General features: G+C 43.8%; 1 protein-coding gene across 2 annotated transcripts; it reads left to right on the forward strand.

Annotated features, from left to right (window-relative positions):
- The first annotated feature begins 1100 nt into the window (after positions 1–1100).
- LOC115739698 (G-type lectin S-receptor-like serine/threonine-protein kinase At1g11330) lies at positions 1101–4567 on the forward strand. Of its 2 annotated transcripts, none has more exons than XM_048285714.1 (7): positions 1101–2564; positions 2838–2942; positions 3034–3221; positions 3301–3511; positions 3708–3945; positions 4033–4183; positions 4265–4567. In XM_048285714.1, exons 1-7 carry the CDS (start codon positions 1265–1267, stop codon positions 4565–4567), a joined length of 2496 nt encoding a protein of 831 aa, XP_048141671.1. In that variant the 5' UTR covers positions 1101–1264. The 2 variants fall into 2 exon arrangements, with proteins under 2 accessions (XP_048141671.1, XP_048141672.1); XM_048285715.1 differs by having other exon boundaries at positions 3037–3221.
- The last annotated feature ends 13487 nt before the right edge of the window (positions 4568–18054 follow it).

Genomic DNA, 18054 nt, shown 5'->3' on the forward strand with positions numbered 1-18054 from the left:
CTCAAAAAGAAAAAAAATATATATTTTCTCCAATTTTGAAGGGTTTTTTCTATGGGTAGAAAATATTTTCTTAGACTAACTTATTTTCTACTAACCAAATGCCACAAAATCTAAAAAAAAAAAAAATTCTTGGAAGTTGTTTTCCACAAAATAAATGGAGCCTGAATGTGTTATCAAACTTGTGTATGAAAAGCGAAGGATAATGAAGAATACTGTGAAGAAACGAGAGTCAGGAAGAAGAGACGGTTGTTGTTCTTTAATACGTGTAATGAACAATCAGTGATTGGGCCTATTCACTTACAACTAATCAATATATCTCTTGGGAATAGGAAACTTATCCAAACCATCACCCTTTTCCATGCTCAACCAATGCTTCTATTCATGTCAACAATTGCTTCGTTTCATATCCAACAATCACCTCTTTTTTTTATAACAATCTATTTCAATAATCTCCCATTTAGTTTGTTGTATGTATTAAATCATAAATATTCTCCAGAACCCTTGTCTGAAGGAGATATTCAAAGCTATGCATAACGCGAAGCTTGAACGTAAAACTTCATAAATTGTTTCCGATCAAACCAAAATCCGTACTAGATTTCTGTCGAACCCCACAGCTTCACAACTTCCTAAACTATCATTGCCACATATACCTACAGCTCGACAACTCTTCAATCAAACGTCACGGTTCAAAATTCACATAACTTCAAATATACAGCCTAACTCCCAAAACTACTCTGATTATATGAATAAAGGGCTTGAATACTTACCAGAGGCTGCAAAACGCAGTTATTCCGATTTGTCGGGTGTCAAACGAATTTTTCTCATTGTTTTCCCTTCTCCTTTTCTTGTCCTTTTCTCTTCTTTTCTTTTCCTCTGTTTACGGCTTCTTCTCCCCTTTTTATATTCTCGGGCGTCTTTCTTCAACTAAGGGGGTGAACCTTTCATTATTATTATTTTTTTTGCGTTTCAAATTGTTGACTTTTGACTAGTCTAACCGACCAAATACATACTTTTAACGTCGAATAAGGGTCAACTAGCACAGAAATAAAGCATTGGATCCATATATCTCCATCGGAAAAGAATCATAGTTGGCAGTAACAGTCTAGGCCATGTTGACATCTTTCTCGCTTCAGAATTGTGATATGTTTCTTCTGTACTAAACTTCAGTTTCAGGATTCTGGTGGTTCTTGGTCCTGTTCTCTGTCAAAGCCAGTAATGCCGCTTGTTCTTTGCTGTTGCTGACACGAAAGATTCAGGTTTCATCATGACACTTCTGCGGAAAGCAAACTTATTTACTCTTGTTTCAATGCTCTGTTGTGCCTTGAAGTTTTGCGTTGGAGGGGATGTCATCACAGCAACTGAGCACATCCAAGACCCCGGAAGTATAGTGTCGAGTGGAGGTCTCTACAAATTGGGGTTCTTTAGCCCGAATAGTTCGGCGAATCGGTATGTTGGAATTTGGCACAACAAGATCCCTGCATATAGTGTCCTCTGGGTTGCCAACCGTGATAAACCAATTTTAGATTCTACTGGGGTCATGATGATATCTGATGACGGTAATCTGGTGCTAATGAATGGGAAGAAGGAAGTTATTTGGTCATCAAACGTTTCGACCTCCATAACAAACTCGAGTGCCCAAATATTAGATTCGGGAAACCTTGTCTTGATAAAAGGAAGTTCGAGTTCTGTTGCGAATGATTCAGGCATACTCTGGCAAAGTTTTGACCATGGGTCCGACTCATTTCTCTCAACAATGAAGCTCAGCACTAGCGTAAGAACAAATGAGAAGCACGTATTCACATCCTGGGAAAGCCCTTCTGATCCATCAATAGGAAGCTTCTCACTTAGTCTCGAACTGCTGAACATTCCTGAAGTTGTCATTTGGAATGGCAGTACATTGTATTGGCGGAGTGGTCCATGGAATGGTAGTGTCTTCATTGGAATATATAACATGCGTTCGGTCTATCTTGATGGGTGGACCTTAGTAAATGACAAGGAAGGAACTATCTATCTAACCTACAATTTTGCTGAGGCGTCTTACATTTCCTACTTTTTATTGAAGTCAAATGGAATTTTTGTGCAGCCATACTGGCACGAAGAGCAGAATGATTGGCAGAATGTTTGGTTGACTCGGGATAGTCTTTGTGATGTTTATGGCACATGCGGGCCATTTGGAATCTGCGACACCAACACAGTACCTATTTGCAGCTGCTTGAGAGGCTTCGAGCCTAAGAATATCGAAGAATGGGGGAGAGGGAATTGGTCTGCAGGATGTGTCCGGAGGTCATCGCTTCAATGCGAAAGGATTATTAATGGAAGAACTAAAGCAGGAAAAGAGGACGGATTTTTGAAGATAGAGAATGCAAAAGTGCCATATTATGCAGTTTTGTTTTCCCCTTTGGAAGACCAATGTCAGAAGCTGTGCTTAAATAACTGTTCGTGTGCAGCATACGCGTATGATGCTGGCATCGGTTGCATGTACTGGAGCGGAGACTTAATCGACATACAGAAGTTCTCCATTGAAGGAGCTGACCTTTACATCCGACTGGCCCACACAGAATTTGGTAAGTTCGTTACGCAATTTAAGTTCTGATCCATTCAGGTACCATTGTCACAACTGACGGTTAAGCATAACTAGTATAATCCTCATATCCCATTCCAAGGGAAATTTTTTTTTTTTTTTAAAGGATATGATATCACATGCTTGTTGGCTGTGATTTTCCAAGTCCAACCGCTAGCTGTTTCTCCTTCTGGTACCCTCAACATTAGATGCTGAATGAGGGTTCGCAGCATGCATTTTGTTCAGCAGCTGCTTATGTCATCAATCTGATATGCAGGTGAAAAGAGAGACCTGAGAGTAATCATAGCAACTGCTGTGATTGTGGGAACAATTGTTTTCATTGTTCTGTGCTTTTTCTGGAGAAAGCTGAAGAAACGGCGAGGTAATTGGTTATGGTGCTACTAGATTTGGTACTCATGCAGTTCGATTGTTTTCTGGATGGATGAAATAGCTGACTATGTTTATGTAATCAGCAGTAAGAAGACGCACAGAAGGAGAAGCCTCATTAGAAGTTTCCGGCGAAAACATGCTTGGAGAGAAACTGGGCAAAGCTAATGTCCAGGAGCTAGTACTATATAAATTGGAAGAATTGGCCACAGCAACAAGTAACTTCAGCGACACCAATAGGCTAGCGCAGGGTGGTTTTGGGCCAGTATACAAGGTAACAAGTTACCGTTCGAAGGGATAGTGACGTCTTTTCACTTTGCTAATTTCCTCGACTCACAAGTCCTTGTGTGCAGGGGAGACTGTCAAATGGCAAAGAAATAGCGGTCAAAAGACTATCGAAAGCTTCAGGACAAGGGTTCCGGGAATTCATGAATGAAATGGAGGTCATTTGTAAGGTCCAACATCAAAATCTTGTTAAAATCCTTGGATGTTGTGTCGAAGGAGATGAGAACATAATAATCTATGAGTTCATGCCAAACAAGAGTCTCGACACTTTTCTTTTTGGTAAGATATGTCTTCTGTTAATGTTTGCCGTCTAATCCCACTTTTAGCGTTCTCAATGTCAGCGATGCATTGGACTCTATGCTGCACATAATTGTTATTTCCAGCTTGCATTTGAACTTCTTTGTGTGCATTTCACTATATCCCAGTCACAAAAATGATGCAAATTGTTTGCATTTTGCTTATGTTTTCTATTCAGATCCACTCAAGCGCGAACATCTTGATTGGAGAAGAAGGTCCAACATCATTGATGGAATCTGTCGAGCCCTCCTGTACCTTCACCGGGACTCTAGACTAAGAATAATTCATAGAGATCTAAAGGCAAGCAATATCCTGTTGGATGAAGAGCTCAATCCAAAAATTTCAGACTTTGGTATGGCAAGGATCTTTGAAGGCAACGAAGATCAAGCAAATACACGAAGAGTCATGGGGACCTAGTTAGTACTTCTCTGCATTTTGAATTTCCTACCAGCTTTATTTTTTATTCTGCATCAGGAATCTAAACGTTTATGATGGGAATCCAGTGGTTACATGGCGCCTGAATATGCAATGGAAGGGCGTTTTTCAGAAAAATCAGATGTCTTTAGCTTTGGTGTATTATTGCTAGAGATCATAAGTGGACGACGGAACACTAGCTCTATCGAGGAAGATCGATCCTTGAGCCTTCTGGGATTTGTAAGCTCTCACTGATGTAGAGCTGTGATTCATTTCCATAAACTGACATCCCAGTAGTAACTTGACTCGAGTTTTGTGCAGGCGTGGAAGTTGTGGAAAGAAGGCAATGCTCTAGCACTAGCAGACCCAAAAATATCTGTTAGACGCTTTGAAACAGAGGTTTTAAGATGCGTAAATGTGGGTCTTCTTTGCACACAACTTGCAAAAGATAGGCCCACCATTCCGACCGTCATTTCATTGCTCCACGGCGAAATGGTGGATCTTCCTAGCCCGAACCAGCCAGCGTACACTGAGAGGCAACCAATCCAACACACAGATGGCTCCGAACAAAGCCAAAATAGAGGTTCTATCAACGTCACTCTCGCATCTATTGAAGGCCGATGACTGGTGTTCTTGAAATGTACATCTTTCCGTGTTTGATTGCCCTCTCTATCGCGAATGAGAATAAGACGAGGATTCTTCACCGTGGGCAAGGGCATCCAACATTCTCGAGCAGGCATTGCCTTGGAAGCCTCCCACCACACTCCCTTTCTGTCAAGGAATGCGAAGTGCGGGATAACCTCACTCTATACATATATAGTGTTGAAGAAATTATATTAGATTTTGAAAGAAACAAAACTGCTATGTCATGTTGAAAAGACTTTGTGAAATACTCTAAGGATATTCTACAAATATATCATTATGCCTTATGTACTTAATCTCCTAAATGTTTATATTCTGATAGAGGCAGGTTTCGTGGAGAGAGGTAGACTCATTTGAGTTACTTATGGCGAGATATATTCCAGAACTTCAAATGATCCTCATTGTTGTTATAAACATATTCTTTATGTTTATTAGGCAAAATATCCCTCACTAATGGTCAATAATCTGGTTTGGTATTTTGTTACTCAGTTATATTGACTAACGAGCAATATAAAAGATAATCTCATAACTTTCTATATGAGGAGTCTTGATTGATTGGCAATCAGCCGGTAGATAATTTTTTTTTATTAGAAGCTTGATTTGTAGATTCGAGGATTTGATTCTATGGGCAAACAAATCCTTTCAAATCTTTGATGTCTTAAACCTCAAAGGCTACGTGATTCTTATCCATCGATTTGTCGACGGCTAGTTTGAAGAATGATCCTTGGTGTGGTTCTATCGGGAAAAGCTTAGGAGACGAGGAGTATATAATGAGCACAAAGTTCGAAGGAAAAGAAAAGATCAAGACTTCATCATCCATATTTCAAGAGAGCTACACTTACTCTAAATTGTCTACTCAAGCTTATAAGTGAGATCTTGTGAGAGGTATAATACAAAGTTCAAGTGTGTAAACTGAGATAGCTTTGGTAAAAACAACACTCGCTTATGTTGAAATGCTTGTGTTGAAGCCATCATATCTTTCTGTAATTTCTCATTTGAGTACTCAGTGGAATTCAGCCAGGCGGCTGTTTGTATGTAAGAGTGGACGTGAACTTTACCGAAAGCCAAACCACTATGATCATTTGTGCTGCTATTTTCTATATCTATTGGTGTCTCATAGAAGCATTGCACAGTTCTGTTCACTATTAATCTATTCTCCCACTCTAGATGATTATTTTATTAAACATCACATAGAACCTTGATTATCATTGACCATTGGAATTCTCCTTCTTTTGCTAAACCTGAGTTTTTGGGAGCTTTACGACATACTTTGAAAAAATCTAAATCGAAGGGATAGCCAGTTTTCCAAGCAGGGTGTGCCTGGGCCTCGGGGATCTAGATCCAGGCTCAGGGACCCTAGTCAAGGACGCCAGGACCTGAGTTTTGGCACCGGGTCTTGGGTCCGGGCTATTGAGGACCCCAATTCTGGCTCCGGGAATTGGGCACAGGGCGCACCCCGGTTCCCCATCAGCGGGGCACCATGACGGTTGATACCGTTGGCCACTTAGAAGTCTTGCACCCACAACTTGGTTCTCTCTATCCCTTTTTCCTCTGGTGCATTGCAACAGGACAGCTGTAAAGATAGCGTCCAAACTCAATCCCTTTCAAAAGCATGTCCTGTCTTTGTGACGCAGGGAAAGAGTTAACAAGAAAAGCTTTCCAAGCATATACTGAAATTGATTGAACAATAATACCGATTACATAGGGCGGACGTTCTTTATATTAATAGGACTTCTTGAGAAATTAAATAAGAATCAAATCTAATCCTAATCAAATAAAAATCAAATTAAATCAAACATAATTCAAATCAAATATCGCGATCGGATATATCGCAAAGTTTCCTAAAATAGAAAACTGGTTGAAAACCTATCTAAACGACTCCAAAACGCGAAAATCCATTGTATGTCACAACAAAGTAGTGATAATTGATCAAAAGACTATTTCGCTCCAGCCGACCAAATTTGAGCGCAATCCGAGCTCGCCAGCCCCAAATCAGTAAAATCGACCTAATTTCTACCGATCACATTTTTCCAAAAAATCACACGCTAATTGTTCTACATCATTTTGCACCGATTTTCCTCTGTCAGTGTTCTTGAATCATCGAGAGAGTGGGCCTCCGTCGCTGTGGTTTTTCGTGCAAACGACTTTGACTGACCTCGTCATTGATCTTGGAGTCATTGAAGTCACGCTATCTAGTCCCCCGCTTCTCACGGGCGCACTTGACAGATTCAAAGGCAACTGATGGTTTGACGTGGGATGGATGTTTGTAACTTGAACTGTGGATGGCCCTGAGATGGATGTAACACACATTTTTTGGTCTGGGGTTGCTGATCATCGTTGGACGCCACAGAGCGGTGGCTGGACATGTAACGCCTCGAAAATTGAGCGATCAAAATAGTAAAATCTAGTCTATGGAACGACTAGAAAATTTTAATTTAATGCCCAAGATCGGATATTAAGAAATTAGAAATCGGAAATTGGAAATTTCCGGGATCGTTACTCGAATTGGAATAAATTCCGATTAATTGAGTAATTGCGTATTAGAATTAGAAAATTTCACATTAATCCTCGTTCAGGCTAAATTGACTAGAGTTCGGATTACATAACCCTCCGTTGGGTTTCTGGACGCCCGAATTACCTAGGGTGTGAAATTATGAAAATACCCTTGGCCAAAGTTAGAAATTACGAAAATGCCCCAAGGGTTTTATTTGTGAAAAGACAAGGTTATCAGTGAGATGGGCCCCACCTTATCATCTCAGCCTACTTGGTCAAAATTCCAGATCTCTCTCTCTCTCTCTCCCTCACAGCTGCCCAAGTACATGTACACCCCCCCTCTCAACCGACTTGCAGCAGCCCTCCTTCTTTCTCTTAGTTCTTCATTTTTCAACCATTAGACCCATTGCATGAGCTACCGGGACCAACTACAACACTCACGGAACCCCCTCGACACCACCGGACCACCGCCGCACCGCCGGAGTCGCCGGAAGGCCGGTGTAAGAAGCCTTCCCGACCCTGCCTTGTTTTTCGTCGAGTTTGGGTGCTCTTGCCTTTTTGCCTGCGGTTGTTGGAGATCAGCCACCACCACCCATCCCGACCCCCACCTTAGACCTTCCCCGACCTCCAGCCACCACTTCCGATCTCCGGTGATAGCCGCGAAGCCGCCGGAGAAGGCAAAATAGCCGCCGACCCATTTTGCTCTGTTTTGGGCCTCGGGAGTGCCGATTCTGTTCTTGACACCCAACCGCCGCCACACTGCCCTTTTGCGCCGAACTCCGACTACCATAGACTCCTTGACACCCCTACAAACCATTGCCATCAGCCCCACGAAGCCCCGTCGCTGCTGGAGCCCCGAAACAACATCCGACCACCCGCCCTGTTTCGGCCTCCCCTGGCCTGTTTCGCCATTGCGGCTTTCGTTGGTTGTTGCCGACGTTTGCTCCGGCCACCACGAGCCACGGCCGACCACTCCCAGCTACCTTATAGCCCCCGCAAGCCTCTTGCCACCGCCACAATGCCCACCGGAAAGGCCGCCACGATCGCAAACAGCCGGCCCCATAGCCCGCCCCGTTCTGCTGCACCCTGTTTCTGGGCTAGGCCGGATCTGTTGGGCCCGTTTGGTCGACCTGCGTATTGGGCCTCGGCCCAATCTGTTGTGGGTTGTTAAGTTGGGCCTTGTAGTAGACCGGTGGGCCCATTGCGCCGTGAGTTTGGGCTCGTAATCCGAATTCTTCGGTCGCGATTCGATCGAGCCCAACGCATGCGCCGAAGATTTCCAAGGACCGCCGCAGCATTCGCTTCACCTATTTGACGGTGAGTCGACCTCTAATCCTTGGTTAGGTCATTAATTACGTTCGGATTAGTTTATTTAGATTATTAGGTGTTTAGGTAGCTCTATTAGGGCCAATTTAGGTTAGAAACTTGGTTTAAGTTTAATGGCCCTAATTGGTCAAGCTAGTCTAATTAGCTAGGATTTTATGGCTAATTGGATGAGATTGATTGATTGAATGTTTGTTATTGCTTAACCGAGAGCGAGCGATAGACTAGAGACGAGCGTACGATCGATTGACTAATCGAATCGGTTAATATTAAGTTGTCTCTTGAATTGAGCTTAAATGTGCATAATTCGATCAAATATTCATGATTGAATTGATTGACTTGCTTGGATCGATCGTTTCTATCAATTATCCGATTGAATACTTTGATTGACTATTAATGGATTGGATGTTCGATTTGAGGGTAAAATCGCCCCGTGATGCATGCGAAGATCAGTGCATAATTTCGTGCAGTCATATGACTATATTTGGCGTCAATTGTATGTGTTGACGTGAAAACGGCCTTGGGTCAAGGCTTTGTGCATGACTATGCGAGCATCCGCCTATAAGGAAAATTGATTAATTGGCTTGATCGATTGGCATACTTGTGTGGCCATGTGATGGTTATCGTCGGCCCGGGGGTACCAAGGGGATCATTATCGTTGGCCCGGAGGTACCAGGGAACGATATCCGAGATATTTATTATATCCGTCCTGGGGGTACCAAGGGAATTATGATCGTCGGCCCAGGGGTACCAGGGGACGATATCGGATATGTCCGTCCCGGGGGTACCCGGGGGACTATCGATTATCATGACCGACAAAAATGGAACGATGCATCGTCTTACCTGAAAAAGCACCGATTAACGAGAGCACTAGCACCCACCGACTAGTGTGCCTGATTGAATGGCCTTAATCATGTCGATCGAATCGTGTGGGGGTGTTACGTAGATTAATATCTATACGATATTCTGCTAGTGAGTTAAATTGGGGTGACGTTGATTGTCGTATTAAGTTGTCCTTATATTTTGTGTGGCTTCTTAGCGGGTAAGTTGCATATGGTTGAGATATCTGCACTGTGAGATATGATTGATTAATAGAATGTTACGGACGAATCAACGCCCTGGCCGGGCTTAGGCATTGACTCACGGGGATTTATTTCTTACCCCGTTGTGGTTAACCTTTTTTAGGTCCGAAATGATGGAATTTAAGGTTACGTTGGAATTAATGCTGAGGGCTATGTTGACATAGCCCTCTACCCGGAATAGATGTGAGTTGACCCTATCCACTCCGAATTGTGGAGCTAAATGGTGTATTGTCTTGATTGGATAAGACAAGTTTGTCAATAAAATGATGTTTTTGCATTAACATGTTTCCCGCTTGTCTATCCTGGTGATGTGATATTGTCGAGGAGTGTCATACATTTCCACATGCGTAATTGATCTCAAAGGTCAATAGCGTGCACGGGTCGCTATTCTTTATGACCCGAGGGACGAGTTGGCGGGGATGCCGCGTGCTCGATGATCGGGTTGTGACATCCCCGCCCAAGGTGGTATCAGAGCAAGGTCGGCCCGATCCATCCGGTCATTAGCCTGGAGTGCTAAGGAGCGATGAGAAATGGGATAGTTAGTAGAATTATATGCCTTATGCATGTGATTGTTGCTTGTGTTTTAAAGTTTTGGGGTTGCCTTCTTATCGCGCTTTGCTATGGGGTGAGCGGAACTCCGTACGATACCTGCAAAATGAGTGAGCGCAGTGGAAGAACACCCCGAGCTAGACCAGCTAGGCACGTTAGGTAGAACCCGACGATCGCGGGACCAGCTAGGCCCGTTAGGTAGAACCCGACGATCGCGGAGATCATGGAAGGTGAAAGAGCACCTCGAGTTAGGCTCGCCAAGCAAGACCCAAGGATCAATGGGATCCTTGAGGCGCTAGGAACAATGAGTGACTTGATGGGACGGCAGGTAGGAAACCGTAATGCCGCCATCACTACTAAAGCCCCACCAAGGAATTCACCAACTGGAATTATGAATGATGGATACCAACCACAAAGGTTGGTGGAACAATTCCTAAAGCTGAAGCCGCCCAAGTTCACTAGTAGTGGAGATCCTAAGGCTACTACCTTGTGGATCGAGGAACTTGAGAAGGCATTTGACCCTCCGAGGTGTGCTGATGAGAATAAGGTCATTCTGGCCGTGTATCGGCTATAGGGAAATGCGAGTGCTTGGTGGAGAGCCACCGGGGATAGGATTTTTCCAGAGGGTATGGTCCCAATGTGGGATGCCTTTGTGGAAGCATTTAATAACAAGTATTTCTCTGATCTTGCGAGGGAGCAAAAGATGGCTGAATTCCTTCGTTTATGCCAAAACCAAAGGATTGTGGATGAATATGAGGCGAAGTTTGCTCACCTATCAAAGTATGCCCCGAGAATGATTGAGGATCCTATCGATAGGGCAATGAGATTTCGAGATGGGCTGAAGCCCGAAATCAAAAGTGTCCTAATGCCATTGAACCCGAAGGATTATGATGACTTGTATGAGCGAGATCGGTCAGAAAGAGCAGCCGCATCCGCATCGCGGTTTATGCCCTCTAGAAAAAGTGATCGCCGGAATGGGAAGAGGCCGGCATCGGGAGAAAAATACCATCTCCGAATCGATCGCAAGAGCGCCGTAGGGAAGCCAACACATCACCATGTCGGTGAGTGTTGATTCTATAAACATAGGCATGGAACGACTCCGTGTCCCTTTAGGATGGGAGCTTGCTTTGGCCGTAGTCGGTATGATCACCAGGTGAAGGATTGTCCGTAAAGAAAAAGGGGAACGCACGCTCAATCACCACCAGGAGGACAATTGCGAAGGAACGATCCGGAGGGCAACCTTAACCAATCTCGCTAAGGAATAGTGAATTGTCTGTGGTAGGATGTTCTGACGGTCGGTTGCTCCCAGATAGTTGTAGTGAAGAATGCCGGTCGATAGACTTGGCTTGTGAATATGAGTTGCAATAAGGTGACTGGTATTTTTGTGTATTATGTAAGATCGAACTAGTGCGGTGTTTTGATGGTTTAGTTACTAACTTTCGATAATGCTCCCGATTGGTGATGCTGTTAAGCTATGCAAGAAAGGTAGTGAGAATTAGGAAGTTCTAAGTTTCGATTTGAATTGGTAAAAGCATTTGGGTTGAACGGTTCTCTTGTGGATGAGGAATAGCTAAATAATATGATTGTGATTTTGGGTTGTTATAGACTAAGCCTCAAAAGGCAAAGACTCAGCTTGAATCATTGGGATCAACGAATAGTCCATTTGAAGGGATTGTGGATATGGAATTGTAGTAATCGACACTAGAGAGCATAAATTTGAAATTGGGCATCATCTTAACAAGTTCAAGTTACTGATTTTGTTGACGGCCCCAATTGTTGAAGCAAGCATCGCAAAGACATCTCGAGATATCGATACATGCTATGGGATTAGTAAAGAGTCATCAACTACTGCTGCCAGAGCATGGCTTGAGAAAACGAGGATATTATTTATAAAAAAAGGGGCTCAAGATTTTTCTCTCGCAGTATGATCACCGGTGACGCCTTTGAGAAGATTAGCATTTATAACATGAATTATTCGTAAATTTGGTCGATAAGAAGTTAAGTAGTAAATATTGAATAGTGGAGACGATCTTGACCCCATGCATTTAAGACCATGTGAGCTAGTTGGTTGATGACTCAATAATGTCGTGGTGGAGTGTACTTCGCTGGAGAATTGTAACCATTGGAGCCTCGGGCAAATGTGAGGAATGAAAGATGGTGGAAACGAACAATAAAGGTTTGTAATGACAGGTTATGAGTTGATGGTGCAATGAGGCTCGTTAGCTGGCTCTGTAAGTTGTTGGGATCGATGCTGACTCAGTATAAGGTTAAGATTGCGAGATGTGGCAATTGGGGAAGATGAGTGATAAGAGGACGCAGCGAAAGCTTGGTGAGACCACAAAGTTGAGAGAGATAATGCCCATAAGAGTTTTGCTTGAGACTCGGACTAGTCACAAGTAACGGCTAAGTTGAGGAAGCCACTGAGATATCAAAGGTCGCCTATGACCTGGACCATGGCTCAACCTACCCGTTGATTGCGCCGTTGATCGAGGTGACGACCTTGAATCAAGCACGAAGCGGCAAATAAGTTAGCCATGGATCCAATGAGAGACGATTGGTACTAGAACCCCGTACCAACCGCGCACTAGTCGAGGACCGATCACCCTAGGGTGTGTGACGTGTTGTTGGAAGAATACGGATCGAGACGAATCAATCCTGCATCAACTTGAGTTGGTCATGAGAGGTAATCTCGATAGTGTTCGATTGTACCATCGGTCTAGGAACGGGTGATTCCAACCCTAAACCAAGATAATCAAGGTGGCCCTTGACTCGTCGATTGTTCGTGAGTCGAGCTGTCTTAGCGGAATGAGTGGTCTGACTCTCGGTTCGAATAAGTACACGAAGTCAACGATTCCATGAATATTCCAATGGCTGCCAAGTGATAGTTCCAATCATGGAACGTCAAGGAAGAAATCAATCATCAGTTGATCTTACCCATTCGAAGAGAATGCTCAAATTGCCATTAGTGTTGATTGTAAATGGCCCCCGTAAAATAAGAAGAGAGGCGGTGACAAGTCTTGTTTGTTGATAGTCAAAAAGTATCGATTGATATGTGAGGATGGCTGACCTTGCGGTTAACTATGGCTACTGTATGACATTCGACATTTGGTTTGGATGGCAAGTTTAGATGATGACAATTTAAGTGTGAGTTGTTGGAGTTTGACAACCCAACTTATTTAGACATATAATGGGTGTGAATTGGGACAAGTTGATATTTGAGGAGAGGAGATAAGAATTAATTTGGAGCAAGTATTGTCCGATGAACAAAAAGAACGTTATAAGATGCCATTGACTTTGTCCTTCAAGATTGGGTAGTGGTATAAATTTCGGGGACGAAATTTCCTAAGATGGGGAGAGTTGTAACGCCTTGAAAATTGGGCAATCAAAATAGTAAAATCTAGTCTATGGAACGACTAGAAAATTTTAAATTAATGCCCAAGATCAGATATTAAGAAATTAGAAATCGGAAATTGGAAATTTCTGGGATCGTTACTCGAATTGGAATAAATTCCGATTAATTGAGTAATTGCGCATTGGAATTAGAAAATTTCACATTAATCCTCGTTCGAGCTAAATTGACTCGAGTTCGGATTAAATAACTCTCCGTCGGGTTTCTGGACGCTCGGATTACCTAGGGTGTGAAATTACGAAAATACCCTTGGCCAAAGTTAGAAATTACGAAAATGCCCCAAGGGTTTTATTTGTGAAAAGACAAGGTTATTAGTGAGATGGGCCCCACCTTATCATCTCAGCCTACTTGGTCAAAATTCCAGATTTCTCTCTCTCTCTCCCTCACAGTTGCCCAAGTACGGGTACACCCCCCCCTCTCAACCGACTTGCAGCTGCCCTCCTTCTTCCTCTTCGTTCTTCATTTTTCAACCATTAGACCCATTGCATGAGATACCAGGACCAATTACAACACTCACGGAACCCCCTCGACACCATTGGACCACCGCCACACCGCCGGAGTCGCCGGAAGGCCGGCCGCAAGAAGCCTTCCGGACACGCCCCGTTTTCCGTCGGGTTTGGGTGCTCTTGCCTTTTTGCCTCTAGTTGTTGGAGATTAGCCACCACCACCCATCCCGACCCCCTCCTTAGACCTTACCTGACCTCCAGCCACCACTTCCGATCGCCGGTGACCGCCGCGAAGCCGCCGAAGAAGCCAAAACAGCCGCCGACCCGGCCTGCTCTGTTTTGGGCCTCGGGAGTGCCGATTCTGTTCTTGACATCCAACCGCCGCCACACTGCCCTTCTACACCGAACTCCGACCACCATAGACTCCCCGACACCCCTACAAACCATCGCCACTAGCCCCACGAAGCCCCGTCGCTGCCGGAGCCGCGAAATGACCCCCGACCACCGCCCCTGTTTTGGCCTCCCTTGCCCTGTTTCGCCACTGCAGCCTCTGTTGGCTGCTACCGGCGTTTGCTCTGGCTACCACGAGCCACGGCCGACCACCCCCGGCTACCTCACAGCCCCCGCAAGCCTCTTGCCACTTGCTACTGCCACAACGCCCGCTGGAAAGGCCACCACGGCCGCAAACGGCCGGCCCCATAGCTCCGCCCGTTCTGCTGCACTCTGTTTACGGGCTGGGCCGGATCTGTTGGGCCCGTTTGGTCGACTCGCGTATTGGGCCTTGGCCCAATCTGTTGTGGGTTGTTAAGTTGGGCCTTGTAGTAGACCGGTGGGCCCATTGCGCCGTGAGTTTGGGCCCGTAATCCGAAGTTCTTCGGTCGCGATTCGATCGAGCCCAACACATGCGCCGAAGATTTCCAAGGACCGCCGCAGCATTCGCTTCACCTATTTGACGGTGAGTCGACCTCTAATCCTTGGTTAGGTCATTAATTACGTTCGGATTAGTTTATTTAGATTATTAGGTGTTTAGGTAGCTCGATTAGGGCCAATTTAGGTTAGAAACTTGGTTTAAGTTTAATGGCCCTAATTGGTTAAGCTAGTCTAATTAGCTAGGATTCTATGACTAATTGGATGAGATTGATTGATTGAATGTTTGTTATTGCTTAATCGAGAGCGAGCAATTGACTAGAGACGAGCGTACGATCGATTGACTAATCGAATCGGTTAATATTAAGTTGTCTCTTGAATTGAGCTTAAATGTGCATAATTCGATCAAATATTCATGATTGAATTGATTGACTTGCTTGGATCGATCGTTTATATCGATTGTCTAATTGAATACTTTGATTGACTATTGATGGATTGGATGTTCGATTTGAGGGTAAAATCGCCCCGTGAAAACGGCCTTGGGTCACGGCTTTGTGTAAGATCGTGCGAGCATCCGCCTATAAGGAAAATTGATTAATTGGCTTGATCGATTGACATACTTGTGTGGCCATGTGATGGTTATCGTCGGCCCGGGGGTACCAAGGGACGATATCTAATACACCTAATGTATCCATCTCGGGGGTACCAGGGGGATCATTATCGTTGGCCCTGGGGTACCAGGGAACGATATCCAATATATTTATTATATCCGTCCCGAGGGTACCATGGGAATTATGATCGTCGGCCCGAGGGTACTAGGGGACGATATCGATTATGTCCGTCCCGGGGGTACCAGGGAGACTATCGGTTATCATGACCGACGTAAATGGAACGATGCATCGTCTTACTCGAAAAAGCACCGATTAACGAGAGCACCGGCACCCACCGACTAGTGTGCCCGATCGAATGGCCTTAATCATGTTGACCGAACTGTGTGGGGTGTTACGTGGATTAATATCTATACGATATTCTGCTAGTGAGTTAAATTGGGGGTGACGTTGATTGTCGTATCAAGTTGTCCTTATATTTTGTGTGGCTTCTTAGCGGGTAAGTTGCATATGGTTGAGATATCTATACCGTGAGATATGATTGATTAATAGAATGTTCCGGACGAATCAATGCCCTAGCCGGGCTTAGGCGTTGACTCACTGGGATTTATTTCTCACCCCGTTGTGGTTAACCTTTTTCGTGTCCGAAATGATGGAATTTATGGTTCCGTTGGAATTGATGCTGAGGGCTATGTTGATATAGCCCTCTACTTGGAGTAGATGTGAGTTGACCCTACCCACTCTGAACTATGGAGCTAAATGGGGTATTGTCTTGATTGGATAAGACAAGTTTGTCAATAAAATGATGTTTTTGCATTAACATGTTTCCCGCTTGTCTATCCCGGTGATATGATATTGTCCGGGAGTGTCATACGTTTCGACATGCGTAGTTGATCTCAAAGGTCGGTATCGTGTCTGGGACGCTATTTTTTATGACCCGAGGGACGAGTTGGCGGGGATGCTGCGTGCTCGAGGATCGGGGTGTGACGGGACAAAGGTGAAGTTATTGTGGTGGTTTGAAAATCAGATGTTTGTGGTGTTACATGGAGAAAGGAGTGAACATGTGTTATCAAGCTTGGCCCAAAAGATGTAAAAGGAAGATTTAGAAAGAAGGTTGGATCAATGTGAAAAGGGTGATTAAGTCAAGAAAAATTCTAATTCTGGACTCATAATCGCAAATTAGCTTCTGAAATCAAGAAATTATTGAAATACACTCACATTTTGTGGGCAATGATGATCACTTTTCATCATATTCTAATGTAGAAACTCAAAACTCATGTTTAATGCATCAACATCTTCAAGGTGCAGACTAGACCAACAGTCTTGAGAGTCACAAGTCCTCTGCCTAGAAGACTTATGCACAAACCAATTTGGCCTCTAGCTGGTAAAAGTAGTGACATTGACGGCAACAGCCAATGTGGGAAATCTTGTGGTTGGAGTGATGAGACTGTTTTCAGATTCTCCACTGTAAATCTCTTCATGGAGCTTCTCAAACCCATCAGTCAGGATAATTTCCAGGACACTAAGAAATTTATCTTCCACCACATGGTTTTCCCTCCATAATTTTTATTTCCACCCCTTTGTTCCAACCTTCAGGTTGTGGCTTCTGACGTCTTTGGTCCTCTCTCTATCAGAAGCCAGTAGCAAAGCCTGTTTCTTGGTCGTTGTCGAGAAGAAAGATTCACGCAGTCGTGATGCTTCCGGGAAGAGCAAGATTGTTTATGCTGGGAAACTTTGCATTGGAGGAGATGCCATCACAACATCTGGGTACATCCAAGATCAGTATGACTGTTGACACCTAAATTTTGATTTTTAGAAAAATCATTCATATAAGTATAAAATGAGAGTTATTCATAATTCTCACAAAAAATAAATTTTCATGCATTGCATATTTAATTTTCATCGGTCAAGTGTACGTCATGTCAGCTAGGGCCGGAGATGAGTTAATTGAGCATGGTTCCGACAGATGACCGAGTTAAAATCAACTCGAAAGTCACTAGAGAGGGTGTAGAATTTTTTTGGACTCAAAACAGCCCGTTCGAGCTCTTAAAATTGCAAAAAGGCCTTAATTAGTTACCCATTTTATTAGTTAAGGTCCAAGTGAGTCCGAAATCACAAAACGAGCCCATAAAACATTGAAAAGTAGCCCGTTTCACTCCCCTCATTCATTTGGCCGAAAATTGTAAGAGTCTAAGTCTAGTAGGACTCCTCAAGATCAGAATTTTCGATCTAACGATCAACATCTAATTGGAGCTTTTGATCTAACGGTTTAACTAAACCCTACAACTCAAAGCCCTACTTTTCTCTATAAATACATCTTTATGCCTAGGGTTGAAGGGTCGGAAAATTTTCTACTCTCACTTGAGAACTCACGTGGAATAACAAGGGGTGAGGGAGATCAACTTTTTTTGCTGGGCTCTTAGCTCCCTGGATAGGCCAAGAATAACAAGGGAAAGTCCCTGGCTGTTCAGTCCGAAAAATCTGCTTGGAGCTCCTAGGCGTACGCGATACTCCTTAGCCGATTAATCTTGAGAGATTTGCTCACCAATATTTTTCGGTTCAAGCTTTGAATTAGGTAACAAAGAATTCTATGTCGTATCTTAGAATTTGTTATCTATGTGATTGATTCCTTGCCTTTGTACCTTATTCTTTGCTAAATTTCAATGACTGATATTGGCCCGGGTTACAAGAA

This window comes from Rhodamnia argentea, chromosome 9 (genome assembly GCF_020921035.1).
Source record: "Rhodamnia argentea isolate NSW1041297 chromosome 9, ASM2092103v1, whole genome shotgun sequence".
NCBI lineage: Eukaryota > Viridiplantae > Streptophyta > Magnoliopsida > Myrtales > Myrtaceae > Rhodamnia > Rhodamnia argentea.

Excerpts from the sequence above, each read along its gene's own strand:
- LOC115739698 (XM_048285714.1), top strand. The coding sequence starts at position 1,265 with ATGACACTTCTGCGGAAAGCAAACTTATTTACTCTTGTTTCAATGCTC. Across the intron at positions 3,512-3,707 it reads TCTCGACACTTTTCTTTTTG|ATCCACTCAAGCGCGAACAT; the intron begins GTAAGATATGTC and ends TTTTCTATTCAG. Across the intron at positions 4,184-4,264 it reads CCTTGAGCCTTCTGGGATTT|GCGTGGAAGTTGTGGAAAGA; the intron begins GTAAGCTCTCAC and ends AGTTTTGTGCAG.